The 17,983-nt window shown below is 41.0% G+C and overlaps 2 protein-coding genes across 2 annotated transcripts; one reads left to right on the forward strand and one right to left on the reverse strand.

Moving 5' to 3' along the window:
• Positions 1 to 7,070: 7,070 nt before the first annotated feature.
• On the reverse strand, positions 7,071 to 9,488 carry DTD2 (D-aminoacyl-tRNA deacylase 2). The gene is made up of 4 exons (XM_053475385.1): positions 9,333 to 9,488; positions 8,951 to 9,079; positions 7,836 to 7,905; positions 7,071 to 7,476 (listed from the first exon to the last, which is right to left on the reverse strand). The coding sequence occupies exons 2-4, from the start codon at positions 9,059 to 9,061 to the stop codon at positions 7,151 to 7,153; spliced, it is 507 nt and encodes a 168-aa protein (XP_053331360.1). The 5' UTR covers positions 9,062 to 9,079; positions 9,333 to 9,488; the 3' UTR covers positions 7,071 to 7,150.
• A 73-nt stretch (positions 9,489 to 9,561) lies between these two features.
• NUBPL (NUBP iron-sulfur cluster assembly factor, mitochondrial) lies at positions 9,562 to 16,939 on the forward strand. The gene is made up of 11 exons (XM_053475386.1): positions 9,562 to 9,717; positions 10,535 to 10,682; positions 12,163 to 12,197; positions 12,450 to 12,540; positions 13,225 to 13,264; positions 13,881 to 13,971; positions 14,478 to 14,571; positions 15,101 to 15,186; positions 15,795 to 15,915; positions 16,146 to 16,228; positions 16,312 to 16,939. Exons 1-11 carry the CDS (start codon positions 9,622 to 9,624, stop codon positions 16,360 to 16,362), a joined length of 936 nt encoding a protein of 311 aa, XP_053331361.1. The 5' UTR covers positions 9,562 to 9,621; the 3' UTR covers positions 16,363 to 16,939.
• Positions 16,940 to 17,983: the final 1,044 nt, after the last annotated feature.

Below are 17,983 nucleotides of genomic sequence, written 5' to 3' on the forward strand. Positions count from 1 at the left end.
GACTGGGTGTGCTGGGTTTACTCATTGACAAGGTGATTCCCACTATTCGGCGGTTGACTGCTGGAGACAGATGTGTGAAGAAATCACAGATCTTCCTAACTATTATCTCATGCTATCTATGAAAAGCCATTCATGAGGCTGCGCATAGTATCTCAGCATCAGAGGGCCAGGATATGCACAGTTAGCCGCTTTCGGGACCCCCATGCAGGACACACATGATGAGACCGAACCAGGTTTCCAGTGGAGTCTCCATCAGGTTCCATTCACTCCTTGCCCATGTTCCATCCCTTCCAGGTCTAACTATGGCAGCCTCTGCTCCTGTTCTGTTGCCACTCTTTCTCCCACCCATAAGAAGCAGAAGAGCTATGATCAGACCACGCTCCACACATTACATGACAACAGCCATAATGTCACAGCGCATGCTAGCGCTACTGGCAGTCCCAATAAGCGTGAAAAGTTGGGAAGAACAGATTTTATTCCAACAGATTTATTCCATCCTACATTTAGGCCTCTCAGCTGTGCCAAGGGCAGCTTTTTCCCAGCTTCATTTACCGTAACTTTATGTTTTGTTGGACTATAATGAGGGATATGGATGGATTCTAATTCAAAGTTTGAAAACCAGTCATGATACCAACCAAGGGAGTAGCCCAAGCAGCAGAAACGTTCCGTCGGTTGATGTGGAAACAAGAACACTTTTCAAACTTTGAACCACTTGCATAAACCATTGTATATAAGGTGCACGGTTTTCCTGGCATTATGACTCAGTGTGTATAAGCCAAGCTAATTTTAAGGCAAGACAGGAGGCTTCATATTTTGCATATCTTCCTTTACTCTCACCAACAGCAGCAAAGAAAGAGTTAATAACACAAGTGAAAACAACCAATAGAAACAGCACACAGGTGGTATATAAACCCCTTAACTATCTTCCTCTTTCTTTGCTGCTCACCAAAGCTGCAGGTCAGTCCTCTTCCTACCTGATTTATTGAATATTATCCATTTGTTATTCATTACATATTGCTTTTTTTCACCTAATTCTAGATCATTAGGTTGGTATGCACATTTATATACAGTATAGATTTCTGGTAGATATATATATGTGTATGTTTGTATATTTTTTTACTTGTCTTTCATTATTTATTTTCATTGTCTCCTTCTCATCTGTGCCTCACTGGATTGGTTACAGGGTGAGCCCTGCATTATTTTCAATATTCGTTGGGGATTTTCTGGAATTGCATCTCCCAGGCTGAGTCCATGTGGTTTTGCACATTATATACAGGCTGCGTCCATGTGGTTTGCGCATTATATATAGGCTGACTCCATTTGGTTTGCGCATTTTATATATAGGCTGACTCCATGTGGTTTTGCACATTATATACAGGCTGACTCCATGTGGTTTTGCACATTATATACAGGCTGAGTCCATGTGGTTTGCGCATTATATACAGGCTGAGTCCCTGTGGCCTTGCACATTATATACAGGCTGACTCCATGTGGTTTTGCACATTATATACAGGCTGACTCCATGTGGTTTGCACATTATATACAGGCTGACTCCATGTGGTTTTGCACATTATATACAGGCTGAGTCCATGTGGTTTGCGCATTATATACAGGCTGAGTCCATGTGGTTTGCGCATTATATACAGGCTGAGTCCATGTGGTTTGCGCATTATATACAGGCTGAGTCCATGTGGTTTGCGCATTATATACAGGCTGACTCCATGTGGTTTTGCACATTATATACAGGCTGAGTCCATGTGGTTTGCGCATTATATACAGGCTGAGTCCATGTGGTTTGCGCATTATATATAGGCTGACTCCATGTGGTTTTGCACATTATATACAGGCTGACTCCATGTGGTTTTGCACATTATATACAGGCTGAGTCCATGTGGTTTGCGCATTATATACAGGCTGAGTCCATGTGGTTTGCGCATTATATACAGGCTGAGTCCCTGTGGCCTTGCACATTATATACAGGCTGACTCCATGTGGTTTGCGCATTATATACAGGCTGATTTCATGTGGTTTTGCACATTATATACAGGCTGAGTCCATGTGGTTTGCGTATTATATACAGGCTGACTCCATGTGGTTTTGCACATTATATACAGGCTGACTCCATGTGGTTTTGCACATTATATACAGGCTGAGTCCATGTGGTTTGCGCATTATATACAGGCTGAGTCCATGTGGTTTGCGCATTATATACAGGCTGAGTCCATGTGGTTTGCGCATTATATACAGGCTGAGTCAATGTGGTTTTGCACATTCTATACAGGCTGAGTCCATGTGGTTTGCGCATTATATACAGGCTGACTCCATGTGGTTTTGCACATTATATACAGGCTGACTCCATGTGGTTTGCACATTATATATAGGCTGACTCCATGTGGTTTGCGCTTTATATACAGGCTGACTCCATGTGGTTTTGCGCATTATATACAGGCTGACTCCATGTGGTTTGCGCATTATATACAGGCTGACTCCATGTGGTTTTGCACATTATATACAGGCTGACTCCATGTGGTTTTGCGCATTATATACAGGCTGACTCCATGTGGTTTTGCGCATTATATACAGGCTGACTCCATGTGGTTTTGCACATTATATACAGGCTGAGTCCATGTGGTTTTGCACATTATATACAGGCTGAGTCCATGTGGTTTTGCACATTATATACAGGCTGAGTCCATGTGGTTTTGCACATTATATACAGGCTGAGTCCATGTGGTTTTGCACATTATATACAGGCTGAGTCCATGTGGTTTTGCACATTATATACAGGCTGACTCCATGTGGTTTTGTACATTATATACTGGCTGAGTCCCTGTGGCCTTGCACGATATATACTGGCTGAGTCCCTGTGGCCTTGCACGATATATACTGGCTGAGTCCCTGTGGCCTTGCACGATATATACTGGCTGAGTCCCTGTGGCCTTGCACGATATATACTGGCTGAGTCCCTGTGGCCTTGCACGATATATACTGGCTGAGTCCCTGTGGCCTTGCACGATATATACTGGCTGAGTCCCTGTGGCCTTGCACGATATATACTGGCTGAGTCCCTGTGGCCTTGCACGATATATACTGGCTGAGTCCCTGTGGCCTTGCACGATATATACTGGCTGAGTCCCTGTGGCCTTGCACAATATATACTGGCTGTGGCCTTGCACATTATACAGGCTGAGCCTCTGTTCTCATCACCTACCTTATACAGACATAATGTCTCAGGATAATGTGCCATCCCAGGATGCCTTTATGGCCTGGTTAGGGGCAAAGTTTTCTAACTCAGTGGAATCCTTTTTCTCTAAAATGGCTACCAATTTGCCCCAAGGGCAGCCTCCTGCTCCCTCCAGACCAGAGGCAATACCATCTGAGTCAGAATCAGAGAAATCTGAAGGAGAGGCGTCCAGCTCCAAACGGCCTTGGAAGGGCAGTAGTGTTTCAGTCGGCAAGGGTAAGGTACCTGCCAAACTCCCATAACCCTCTGACACTCCTTTGCATGAATAAACAAAAAGTTAAGATTTGTTGCTCTCACAAGTGTACTTGAAAGTGATAGCTCGTCAGAAATCCAAACTCTTTCGTCTTGGAACTTCTGTGTAGAAGATAGGAAACGAAATAGTGCAATAAAAATAGGTAATGTTTAATAAATATAGATTAAAAACTTACAAACAGATGGGCATAACATCTGGGTTATGTGTAAAAGCAGTATCCTTCACAAAGGTAAATGGGTAATCAGCAAGTCCTTGTAAAGTCCAAGTTTCGATAATTATAAAGTTTCTCAACGCGTTTTGCTGATATTTGTCGGCTTCCTCAGGAGAAATTAAAAAATCAATCTGTATCCCGTCTGTTTTCGCGTTTTTTTTAAAGGTCCCGGCTCGCCGTCTTGTTCTGTTTACGTCATCTCTACGTCATCACGTTTAAGCCTATTCTTTTTTTCTTTTTAAATTCCTCAGGGTGAAATGACGACAAATGGTGTGGAGCCTTCCGTTTTATTGTGTTGTCGGGACTCGTAGCCACCAATATTTGTAATCGGTAAGTGTGTAAAATGATTTATAAAGTCAAAAAAATGACATATTAAGTGTTCATTTTTACTATCTTTTCAAATCACAGGAATATATCGGCAGAGCATCGAGGGACCCATAGAGGAAAAAACAGACAGGCTGAATCAAGATAGAAGACATCTGTGTGTGGTTTGGAGTCTGTCCAAACTTGAATAGGTAAGTGAAACAATGTAGCAACCTAGTAGCAATGTTAATTGGTATCAAATGTATTCAATGCGTGAATTTTTCTTTTCATAGGAATCTATGAACCCTGTAAGAACAGAGACTTCAGAGAGAGAAAAATGAAAGTATATTGATTGTAACCTCATTAATTGATTAATTGGATGTTGTCGTGATTATGTTACTGTGGTTAGACAATTAACCCGCAGATGGAACGAAATGTGTGGAGATAATACTTTTAAAAGGAGGGAGAATATTATAAATATCATAAAAATATAAAAACTGTATGAATGATAAACTTAGTGTAAAAAATGTGTAAATAAAAAACCTATATAAAATTGGTATGTGTTTTGAATATGTAATGTATAAAAGATCTAATAAAATTAAAAAAGAGAAATATGTATGTTTATTTAAAAGGTGAATTAATTAAAAAAATGAATTAATTAAAAAAAATGGATATCAAGTTCTACATTCAAACCGTCTTTTTTGTAAGTTTGGAATTTATATATCCATTCGGTTTCTTTTTTTGATACAATTTCTTTTAAGTCTCCTCCCCGCCAATGAGGGGATACTAGATCTATCCCTATTACTTTAAAGTCGGGAAACGAAAATGTATTACATTTCACACAGTGTCTTGGGACACTGTTTCATATTGTTATTCCTCCTAGATGTTCAAGGCCCCTTACTTTTAATTCCCTGGAAGTACATCCTATGTACTGAATTCCACACTTACACTCAAATATACTAAATTTTTTGATGTGCAATGTATAAAATGACGGATGTTATATTCATTTTTGGTTATGGTGCATTTAAAAGGTGGTTTTTTTTTAATCACCTCTTTTAAATTTTTTGGTTATGGTGCATTTAAAAGAGGTGATTTTATTTTTTTTGTCACGCCGTTTTTTCGGGTGAGCCTGTAGGTAGGGCTCCCTTAGTCTGCCACCATTTGCGTGGTATTCGTTTCTCCCGTTCTCCGGCGCCACGCTACATTTCTCTGTGGGAAGTAGCTGTTGTGTTAGATTTCCTTCGGGATGGCCAGACAACGATTCGCTCTCCCTCTGACAGTTGTTGGTGAAACTTACCCTTCTGTTGTCTCTTATCCTTTCGTAGGGTTTCAGATGTTAGCGCTTTGGATGTTCATGCTGTCTCTATTCTCCCCTGAGTCTTTTCTTTCGGATCCACAGGCAGACCAATACTTTGTCCTCGTCGGTATCCTAGCAGTTTTTTTTCTTGACCCAAAAAATGTTGCCGGGTGTGTCAGGACTTATCTGTCACGCACGATGTTGATACGTCTTGACATCTCAACTCCTCATCTCCTATGTGAAATTTTCAAGGCTGTTTCTTCTACAAGAGCACCGGTGCTCTTTCCGTTGGGGGAGCTGCGGCCTCCTGTGCCCTTCGGGCTGGTGGAGCTTTAGTGGATATTCTGCGAGCGGCGGATTGGTCTCGTGCCTCCACTTTCAGGCGTTTTATTTCCGCCCGGTTTCTTCGGGGGCAATGGCGTTGGTTTCAAGCGTTAAAAATGCAAAATATGAAGTCTCCTGTCTTGCCTTGGTGCCCGAATAATTATAATTTTAATAAAGACAGGAGGCGAGTATTTTCCCTCCCGATGGTTAGGTGTACTCTCTGGGTAAGTAGGCCAGGTTTGAATTCGGTTTTTGGGGTTTTGTCTGCTCCGTTGCGTTTGATATTTTGTGATGACTGTCAGTGATGCTCGTTCTACTGTGACTTACCATGTTTGTGAAGAACTTTGGTTCTGTTAGGTCTCTTTGTTTCAGCTTGATACCATCTCCGTGTCATAGCGGTTCCGTTTCCCAGTTGGAGTGCATTGTCGCCTTGCTCTTGACCCTGGTTCCAGTTCGAGCCCCTGTTCTGAGTGTTGGGTTCAGTTTTACGTTGCTAGACGGTTTGCTGCGTTCTTCAGTTCTGGTTTGCAGCGGACAAAAGAGGAAGATAGTTAAGGGGTTTATATACCACCTGTGTACTGTTTCTATTGGTTGTTTTCACTTGTGTTATTAACTCTTTCTTTGCTGCTGTTGGTGAGAGTAAAGGAAGATATGCAAAATATGAAGCCTCCTGTCTTGCCTTAAAATTATAATTATTCGGGCACCAAGGCTAGAATAATTGCAAATTCACCCACGCCTTGAAATGACTTCAACCTTTGTACTCGGCTAACCTAGGAACCTCCATGCGGACCATGAGTCACCAGCCAGAGGAAGAATGTGCTGCCTTCCTTGAACCTTCTGGAATTAGAGCATGGTAAATGGGTTACGCAGACTTATGCAAATCAGGATTTCTCTTCCTACAGAACGGTTTGCGAGTAAATAACCCTTTACAGTCTTTCCCTGGGTGATGGTACGCCAGGTGAAGCCAGTAGGTGGCGCTCTAGCTATGGTTGAACGTCAGCTTAAAAAAAGCAAGTAAACTTACAACAACTTCCAGGAAACAAGGTTTATCAACTAAAAAATAACATTGAAACCAAAGCTACCTCGCTAAAGTTCATGGGAGCTGTAGTTCAGCAATACTTGGAGAGCTGGAGATCAGCTACCACCTTTTACCATATTCCATTATGTGACATGGAATGCACAAATACTGACATGGATTTTTTTTATTTATTTTTTTTTTAAGTGGGCTTAAATGTAAACCTTTTAAAGTCAGTAGTGAGCATCACCATATTTACCTACCATAGCTATGAATGTATGGATTAATCAGTCTGCTATGACTACTTCCAGTAAAGATCAAGCCATATCATATATATTAACCTACTTTCTAATTGTATCTACTCAAAAGCTCTTGTCACCCTTAAATGAGACTTGAAGACAAAAGGAGATTTATTTTAAAAGATTCTGATATTGTTACTGTCCACAGTAGGTTTAAAGACAACAGGATTGTTTCTACAGTTCTCTAGACACATGGACGAGAGGTCAAAATTCCAACAGGTGGGTATAAGGCCCATTGGTGTTAAGCTGTAGGACTTGTCTGTTTCCGTATGTTCCATGATGGAGCACAGCTCCTGCTTCTGTCCAAGTGGGGTGAGCCCCTAGCTCTTGCTGGCATTGAACTATAAATTGGGCATATAATTCCATTCCCTGCTCCTTTCCTGCATTTGAATGGTACTGCATGCAGCGACCTTTAGTCTTTCCACCTAGTGTGGCCTGGGGGACGACAAGGACGTCTCCTGGGAGGTCTTTGATGGAAACATATTTCCCAGTGTCGGTCTCACTCAGCTTCACGTTCAGCAGAGAGGTCACTGTCAAAAAAAAAAAAAAAAATGTTTTCCTAAAAATGATCAGAGTGGTGCAAAATTAAATATATTAAAAATATTTAAGATTTCGATTCAATTGGCTGTATAATTTCCCTAGTACAGCACAAAAAATCCAAATATATTAATTTATGAAACTTTGTACTTGAAACTTTGATCAGGACAGAAAATGACCCGTCAGGTACCTGACAGTAACAAATATCTCACTCCAATCGGTGTTAATGTGCCATTGAGATAAATGATGTGCAGTATCCACTTGTTTTGGTGTATTGCCCCACGGTTGGCAATGCTGCCACTTTTGCAACATTCAGGTTGCTTTTTATAAAGCTAACGATACTTTTACTTACCCATCTTTGGAATAATAGCATTTTCTGCCCCTTTGAAGAAGCAAACATACACAACCATACCCCTCTTGATCTGCAAAGAGAGAAGACCTTATTACAATCATGTAATTAAAACAATGTACTTCATCGGGATCAAACGTAAAACAGACACATCCTATTATATATTATTATATACTTTTTTTTATAATTGGCTGGCACAATGTACAATCGAAAAGTTACCCCTATCATTTGCACTAATATTTACACATACACATTGTATAGAAGATCAGTGCTTCTTGCACGATGGCTCATTGAGGTTGGCCCTTCATAATCCATAGTGATACCATGGAGTTGAAACACCAGCTCTCATGCCAACCCCTGCTATATTGAATACATCTTCTGACAGGGTGGATGGGATTTTGCGCATGCATGCAGCGTACACTACGCTTGGAACGATAATATATGATATATATATAATAGCATTTTAGAAATGTATATTTGTTATTTCCTTCTTGATTTGCTCTACCACGAAAGGTATTATTTACTAAAGAGTTTAAGCTTAATTTTGTACTCTTCACTTAAACTTTATCGCTTCTTCTACTCCTGCAGTGAAACCACCATGGCAGCGTGAGCCAACGTTTCTATATTATCATTGAGTTTTATATAGCGCCATCGTATTCCGTAGCTCTGTAGTCTAAATAACAAACGTTACCCATATGGTGTGCTTACTCAGTACGTACGATAGCGTCTCTGCTACGACGAACAGATGACTCTCTTAGCAGATTATTCGCCATGACAGTAAAACAATAAATATAAACTGCCGGCTTTTTATACAGCGCTGTAGAATACGATGGGGATCGGCTGCTTTGCGTGGCCCAAAGAAGCACAAATCGTGGAGAGGGCTTTATACTGCAGCTTTTTAACCTCAGCTTTTTTAAAGAATGCATATTAAACATTTGTTAAACAATTATATGATTTGAAAGCGTCCAGCCCCTACCCCATCCTACATCTTTCATGGAATGGTTTCATGTTTATGAACCAAGACCGGATATTTCATTTGGGATCTGCTGTACTTTCACACAAGGGCCTGATCTGGTCGTGGCGTCCGCACCAAGCCCTGTTGAGTTATTTGTAGTTACCTCGACCCATTCTGCCTCAGAGTCCCGATCCGGGGGTTTCACTTGCAGCTTGGCGTATAAACACTGCTGAAGCACAACGCGGGCCGCTACCTCCCTGCCAGCCTCTGCCATCTGTATTTACAGGGTGTCCTGGCAGAACAATACAGACAAAACATTAGTCAGAAAGAAAACAAGAATCCTATTAACGCTAATTAAATATTTAATGCCTTTTTAAATTAGGGACCAATAATTAACGTCACTTAGCAGCCTCAAACATTAAAGAACAAGTTCCCCTAAAATACCAAATTACCTAATCTGGCAAAAATTGTACGAAATGGCAGTAAATTATATGTACTGTTTTTGGCTATAAACCATACACAGGATACAACTCCATTGATATTACACTGAGATGACGTCACTTTATGGGCTGTGAGAGGCTCACTCCCAAATTGCTGGAATACTTTAACAATGGCTGCGCCTTCCTGTACAAATCTCCCTTTGGAAACATACACGATCGTATGCTTTCATACAGTCTCATAACTCTCATTACTTCACTGTCATTCTTCCGCCTGTCATGCTTCCGCTCGCGATTCACTGATTGGATGAGTCAAAGGGAGGCTGGGAACGCAGATCCGTAGACGCCAGACACTTCCGCCTTGATGTGCCTAGCACGCGTTGCTAGGTAAAACACCATGGTGACTTTGGGAGGCCTAAGGCTCGGGGTCAGCGCCTTCCGGTGTGGAGTCTACTCTTGGTTTCGGCAGAGTTATTCCGTCTCATGGAGCTCGGTAGGCACCTGGACGTATCTCGGTGCCCGTGCACCGAACGGATAAAGGAACGCAAACGGGAACCCATTACTGTCCCCAAAGTGTGACACCCCCCCCCCAGTGATGTCATAACAGAATAGTAAAAACGGCAGTTAAATAAAATGACAGTTTTAACCAATCTGCGAGCTTTTTACTATAATTTAAAGGGCAAATCCAATAGGAAAAAGGGAACCTTTTCGCCTTGAGCATAAAACCCAATGCTGTATACAGTAATGTAGGGTGAAATCTCATTTTATTCCAATTAAACGTCATCTGCCATTATTGTCAGTCATGTGAAGGCTGGGTGATTAAGACTGAGCCATTCTATTGTTTACCAAAAGGTGGTATGATAAAGAGCCATTGTATGAATGGTAGCTGTGGGCTAAAATAACAGCGTTAGAACACGTGCGTGACAAGTACACAACTGTCTGCAAATATTATGTATTCTGTGCAAAAACAGACAACGCCACAATATTTTGGAAAGCTCATTTTTAACATGCTACTAAGAAAAATATGGTGCGGGGTCGTCTACCTAGCATTTTCTTTTGCACTATATTTTTTAATCTTTCCAATAATTTACAAGCAAAGGAGCAGGAGGGGAATGTATTTCTAATAATCAACATTTATCATTATTATTACATTTAATTTATATGGCGCCAACAATTGTTGTAATGCATCAACGTGTGTGCGGTTTATTCACACATGTTTATTTGTTAGAATTATTGCTGTTGTTTTTAAAGTCTATTTATTATTTTTATATTTATTTTTTATTTTAATTTTTTTTGGTGAATTTTTATAGTCCATGCCGTCTCGGGAAGAAAAGCTGAAGGAGAAGCAAGACAAACTGATGGCTCGTGGCTTGCCAAAGAAGAAGCCAATTCCTGGGGTCAATCACGTGGTGGTAGTAGCCTCTGGCAAAGGGGGTGTTGGCAAGTCAACAACGGCAGGTGATGTCACCGTCATACAGAAGATGTGCGTCTTGGAGCAGAGAAGAGATGTGATAGAAAGATTTAAAAGGGATTTAACAAAGGACAGGAGGGAAGTTTATTTCAAAGGAGGAGAAATGTTGGAAAAAGAGGCCATACTCTAAAACTAGAGGGTTGGAGGTTTAGCGAGAGGGTGGTAGATAAAGGGAACAGCCTCCCATCAGGAGTGGAAGAGGCTAATACAGTAAGGCAATATAAACATGAATGGGATAGGCATAAGTCTTACTTTCCTGAGTCTTACATCAGGAAAAATGGGCAGAGTAGATGGCCTGAATGGTTCTTATCTGCCGGCAAATTCTGTGTCTCTATGTGGCTATTTTTGTCAGGAACATCATTTTGCTCCGTTCTCCACCGATAATGCTTGTTGGCGCAGCCAGACTTCTGCTATGCGAAAATGGAAACCCATGGTACTTGCATAGAATTTGACAGCACATAAGAACCATTTTGCCCACCTCCCCATCTCGTCTGCCCATTTTTCCTGATGTAAGGGATTTAAACCCTATCAGTCTTTGGTCAGGTCCTATAGTGAGCTTTATGCTTTTACCATGCTTGTTTAAACTACCTTACTGTATTAGTCTCCAACACTGCTGGGAGACTGTTCCATGTATCTACTACTTTCTGGACAGACCTTTACGTCACATCTAAGACCCTGGCCTTTAAGTTTTAGACCATAACCTTTCTTTCTAACATTGCTCCTCCTTTCAAATAAGCTTGCCCCCTTTAATTTGTTAAATCCCTCTAAGTATTTGAATTGTTTCTATTGCATCTCCCCTCTCTTCTCTCCTCCAAGGCGTACATATTAAGATCCTTTAATCTGTCCTGATAATTTCTGTCCTGCAAACCACTTGGCATTTTTGTAGCTCTCCTCTGAGCTCTAGACGCAATACTCTAGGTGAGTCCTGACCGGAGATCTTATCGTCTAGATCTGAATCCTATGATTTGCAGTTGAAGGTGAATTGTGCTTATAGAGCTAATAGACATTATTATGTTGTATGCAGCATTAACAATAAGATGGACACATGTTAGCAAATGCTGGCATAGAAGGAGAGACCCCCTACACGTGCGAGCTTTCAATCTAAAGCAGCGATAAAAGAAAATGTATAAATACGTTGGGATTATGTAGAAAAAGTGGTTTCATCTTTTCATAATGTGTTAGATCTCATTTTATTCTGGTGCAAAGTATAAACAGTCTTATCACCATAGCAACCGATAGATTAGGGTTATTAAATAGGAGCATGGTACTGTGATGATCCAACCACTATACTTGACTTTTCTAATGCTATATGTGTATTTGAGCATATTATAAAAGGAAAGGCCATTTTTGTCAACAGAAATATGCTATTATTATTATAATTATTACAGCCTTATTATGCAGGGATGTTGCTGTGATAAACGTTTCTATGATTTTGTGATGCGTTATAATATTTATTTGTTTTAACAGTGAATCTGGCATTGGGATTAGCTGCAATTGATAGCGTGAGTTTCTCTTAATGATTTGTATTCATGTGAAAACGTGTTGAAATATTACTAAGCAAAACCTGAACAAAACCCGGGCAAAACCTGAACTAGCCTTATGATTACACTTGTTTACAACTGAATATGCTTGTGTTTTTACTAAACCAACAGTTTACCTACAAAATGTTTGCGGCAGAAGTTTGCCTTTTCATTAATATTTCACTATTTAATTCACCAAATTCACTAATTGAACTATTTATTCTTGGAACACAGGTAAAAGCGGTGGGTTTGCTGGATGCTGATGTGTATGGGCCTTCCATCCCCAAAATGATGAATTTGAAAGGAAACCCAGAGTTGTCCCACAGTAAGTGCGATACGACTGTACTACGAGTAGCAAAGCAACGTTTGTCTTAATTCCAAGACCATGTGGAGTCCTGGGCTCAATCACAGGCCTGTGACTAGGACATGGCTTTAGTTGTACTTATTGCCCTAGAGAAAGAAATAGTTCACACTAGAGCCCTGCGCAGGGCTGTTTTCTTAATTCTGCTCCCGCTGAATTTCTGACCATTACCGCCCGCTCCCACAACGCGTGTGTTCCACTCGCTCCCGCTCCCACAACATACGTGTCCAATCCTGCCCGCTCCATTAACATATGTGTCCAATCCCGGCCGCACCCGCAAACATTCTGTCACAGCTTTTACAGATAGTGAAGAATTGAATTCCCTCATTCACAGATACTCATTCATTTACTCATTCACAGATACTCATTCATTCCCTCAATCATGCATACTCATTCATACAGCTATATGTATATGCAGCTATATTTACTTCACTGTGCTGTCTCTCGCTGAACACAAGTAGCACATCAAGGACAAATATTGCCCAGTCATTGTATTTCTGGCTAACAGACTGACACTTCAGCAAAAGTAGCTGAATGAAATAAATAAGAAAGAAACATGTATATAATATGAAGTATAATTAATACTCATGCACATGGGATAATCAGCACTGCATTTATTACTTTTTTTTTTTCTTTTCTTTTTTTCAGAGAACATGATGATCCCACTGGTCAATTATGGTATAAAATGGTGAGAATTTGTTTAAGGCCCTTGCAAAAGTAATCTCACCTTTGTGTGTGTGTGTATATATATATTATTTATTATGTATAATCCCCAATGTCTCCTGCAAGATGTGCTCAAAGACTAGAGTGACAAGATGTCACAGTAGCCGGGTATGGATTGACCATTTCATTATCCCAACCTGCTGATGCGGCATGCCTGCCAATGCAATCTGTACAATCAGTTTGTTTTCTAAATAAGCGAGCCCCCTCAAGGTGGTAGACCCGTTCTGAGACTTGTGTATGAACACCATTCAGTCAGGCCATTGGGGAGTGTGCACCATTTGCTCACAAGCCGTGTGCGCCTTGTTGACCTTTAAAAAGTGAAGACATATGCAAAGGCCCTATGCCAATAAACATATTGCCAACTGGCTTAGTTCAGAATTGCCAACTTTTTGACAAAAGCCCAAACAGAGGTAACCAAACATACCCACATATTCACTATAAATAGGGCTATTCAGTGTGATCAGGCCTCATGTGAACAAGTACTCGCTGAGTCAGCGGACCAAAAGATGACTCTGCGTGACTCAGTGACTGCTGAGAGGAGCCCACTCTTCGGTGTAATCATCTCTTTGTGTTTTTGTTAGTATGTCTATGGGTTTCCTAGTGGAAGAGACTGCCCCCATTGTATGGCGAGGTCTGATGGTCATGTCTGCGATTGAGCGGCTGCTAAGACAGGTGAGAGTGCACACAATGTACAAGACAAAGCCTTCAAACTATTATGTGCTTAATCCAGCTAATATAAATGGTTACCGTAAGAAGTAGGTGCATTTTTTCCTATCTTAGGAAGCAAGAAATACTACAGAATAATATTGCCCTTTTAATAATAATATTCATTAACCATGCTGCTTTTAAAAGGTGTCGTTAAGCAAAAAGGAAAACTTCAGTACCTGCTTTTGTGTCACATGACAATTAAGTGTTCCCGGCTTGTTTACATGGTTAATTGTTTTTGGGACCTAGATTACTTTATTTGAATACATTCAGTTTTTTGAGTTGGAAAAGAGTTTTCAGCGAAGTGAGTTGTGCTGCAATGGCCGCCATTCAGGTAGTTGGTCAACACATGCATTTCAGCATAAATATGTAAATGTACACCGACTCACAAGGGGTTCAAAGACATGGGGTGTGTGTAATACTCTATAGCATGGATTACTTCTCTGTATGTTCAGCCGGGTTTCATGTTTCAGGTGGAATGGGGAGATTTGGACTATCTGGTGATTGACATGCCTCCAGGAACTGGAGATGTGCAGCTGTCTATTTCTCAGAACCTCCCCATCTCTGGTAAGCAATAATATTCCTGAACCATCGACAACAGGGGCTTCTTTGGCCGTCTCAGAGCTGGCTGCCACATTTCCATGTCCAATTTCATTGCTCATACTTAATTCAGTTGCATATGGGGCATTAGCTACACCCATTTATTCTCTATAGGCAGACTTAAAATGCTTTTCTTGCAATAGATCTGCATGAAAACCGCTTGTGTGTCAAACGCAACACAATACACCAATTGTGTGCCAAATTTGATTTTAATTGTGTTTGAAACACTGACTGTGAAATAATTAAAATGGACGTGTCAAAATGTACAATAAAGGCTGCGAACCGGCAAACACAGCGCTTGTAATTCAACGACAGGTAAAAGAAATGTTGCCCAACCCAACCATGTATGACATCAAAAAGCTCTAGCACTCAAGCGGCTCCTTCTGTTTGTGTCATCTTAGTAGTCAGTAAGTGATCTCGGTAGGAAGGGGTGGGAGTTGGCTTGTTTTCCGGACAGTGAGTAGAAGCTTAGTGATTTACTGATTCATCTCCCCAGGGGCTGTGATAGTCTCCACTCCCCAGGACATCGCTTTGCTAGATGCTCGTCGAGGGGCCGAAATGTTCCAGAAAGTCAGTGTGCCAGTAAGTGCCAGCGCTGCCGGCCCACCTATCCATTCCTTGGATTTTTGCCCTTTAAAGAGGATAGATAGTGTGTTTCATCAATTCACTTTCTGTTTGCTTTGGCCATTATTTTTTAGATTATACTTTTTTCTACCATTTCTCGTCATATGTTGTATGTGTGATATAAGCGATTTCCCTCGAGATGGCATCGAAGCTGCCTGCTGTGATGGAGTTAATGGAAGCATGTAAAGAGTAAAGATCTGTACCCCTGTTATTTTTAATTCTCAAGTACTTTATATATATCTTGTCATATTTAATCATGTACTGCCTAATTCTGTCCTGTAGTCAGGTGACACAGAGGATGATGATGATGATAAAAGTTAAAAAGGCTGTGTGTCATAATCTATGGCAACATTTTAATGACTAAGGGCAAGAGATTACAGCTAAGTATGTTACTGTGTTGTGTCTCTCGCTTAAACAATGCCACCCTGGCTTCTAATGAAACTCTTCCACAAGCTTGGTAATGAACTATAACCCCCTGCAAATGTTCCCAGTGTCAATGTAGTCGAAGCATATACACAGTGAGATATAGAATACTATACAATAAAAGTGTGTTTTTCTGGTTGCAGGTGCTCGGTCTCATTCAGAATATGAGTGTTTTCCGATGCCCAAAATGTGATCACGAGACCCACATCTTTGGAGCCGAAGGTGCAGCGCGTCTGGCACGGTCCCTAGGGCTGGAATTACTGGGTAGGATAATTCTGTCTGATTCCTCTCTTACGTTAAAACATAACATTGACAGACCCCTGCAGCTCTTGAGTCTGGTGCCTGTTAAGGCGGCCCAAAGATAAACCTGGGGCAGGTGCGCTTTTAGCCCTGCATTGAAGGTGGTGTGTTTATACTGCTTTGTTAAATTTTACCTGTGAAGGGGGGAGACAGGCGACTGAATTACATAGTGTGCTTTTTGTATTCATTCCTAGGAGACATCCCCCTGCATTTAAACATAAGGGAGACGTGTGACCTTGGCAAGCCAGTGGTGGTATCTGATCCTAATAGCGATGAGGTGAGTGTAGACGGGGGTCTCATAGCGTCTACTATAATGTCCTAGCTGTTTGAATTAAATAACGCTGCATTTTTTCTTTGCAGGCCAGAGCATATCTAAATATTGCAAGAGAAGTGATGAGGAGACTCTCCTAACCATACAAAAGTGGATGGAGATAGTCTCGGTGTATTTACGGGTTCCTCGGTTCTTACTAAAGCTGCACGTCCTCTGTTCTGGGACACGACGTCACGTCCTGGGGCTGCTTCTGAACGATGTACTGTCGGGAAACAGTGCGATATAACCTCTGGTGGCTAGGTAATGGGCCGGTTACATGGAAGATGCGTGATCACACAAACCAGCCAACTCTGTAAGTGGAGCTCCAGAGCGATCACCAGTAGTGCATCCAAGACTTCTTCCCCTGGAGCTGCCACCCAAGGCCAAGCCAAGAATATGCCATTGCTCTTAATTTACCCAATTCCTTAATCCAACCTCTACAGGTTCTGAAAAGCTTTGTATGCGTAGAAGGCTTACTGGAAAGGATCATGGTATTCCAGAAAAGATTGTAAATCGTTGCTCCTTATTGTGACTCCTTATTGTGACTCAATTATTATACTTTGTTTTTTAACATTCAGTATCAATGAGCAAATGTCCCCCCCCAGAACTATATACAATATACATCTTTATTTATTTAATGTTTCTAGAAAATAAAGCTGTTTTTAGCTCGGCACTGTTTATTATCTAATTTTATTTGTTGTTTTTTTAACTTTACTATAGTTCGGCTCTGTTTTTAATGAAAGTCTAGTATGAGTTTTGATTAAAAGATAAGAATGGAAGAGGATAGCTGCTGGTGGGTAGTTACAGAAAACAGTTTAAATTACATTTAAATCACATTAACATTACTGGCCAATTTTGAAGCATACTTATGCTTTTGTCATATTGGTAAAATATATTTTGATATCCATTACTCGAAGCAAAGCAGCAGAGGGAGCCAGCAGCCCTTGCGCCATCTTAGTGCTCATAATAATTGAAATTAGTGGGTGCAAGAGTATACAGAAAAGGGATTTTGAGAAAAAAAAAAAAAAAAATATATATATATATATATAAAATTTTAAAAATACATTTAAAAAGGAATCAGTTTATAAAGATAACTATATAAATCCAGGGCCACCATCAGGGAAGAACATCCAGTACCCGTGTATGTGGCCAGGAAAAGCAGGGGGACCCTTCATTGCGCGAATCCAAGGATTAGGACCTGGCAGCTCCATTGAGTTGAGTGGCGGGAGGACCATGGGGTGGAATGGGGCGAAAACACTTAAACAATTCAGTGCATTAAAAGCATCCATCCTAATACTGTTGAGTGCCCATACATGAAATCTTAAGAGGAAGGGACAAAAGGACAGCTCTGCAACCAGAGGCCACCATTAATGTGTTTGTCTAAGTGGGACAGCATCTTTAATGTGCTGCTTCCTTCCAATCTTACATCGTGTTTGTTCATGGATGCATTCAAATAGTCAAGCTATTTATTTCCCGTTAAAGTAAAGCTGGCCCCGTCATCCCTCTGACGCCCCGGGGGGCCAAACTGTCAGAAGGAACTGCATTGCATATGTAAGCACATGCAGACACCCAGCGGTCCTGATTGATTCCAGGCCTTGCTATTGACTACCCTAGAGAGGGGGACGTGTCAGGAAAAAGACGAAATTGCTAAATAGTAGCTAGGCTATTGTGGACATCAGTTGCTATGGTATTAAGGCCACTAATTGTATATGTAGTATATAT

The sequence above is a fragment of the Spea bombifrons genome, chromosome 9 (assembly GCF_027358695.1).
Source record: "Spea bombifrons isolate aSpeBom1 chromosome 9, aSpeBom1.2.pri, whole genome shotgun sequence".
In the NCBI taxonomy this organism is placed as follows: Eukaryota; Metazoa; Chordata; class Amphibia; order Anura; family Pelobatidae; genus Spea; species Spea bombifrons.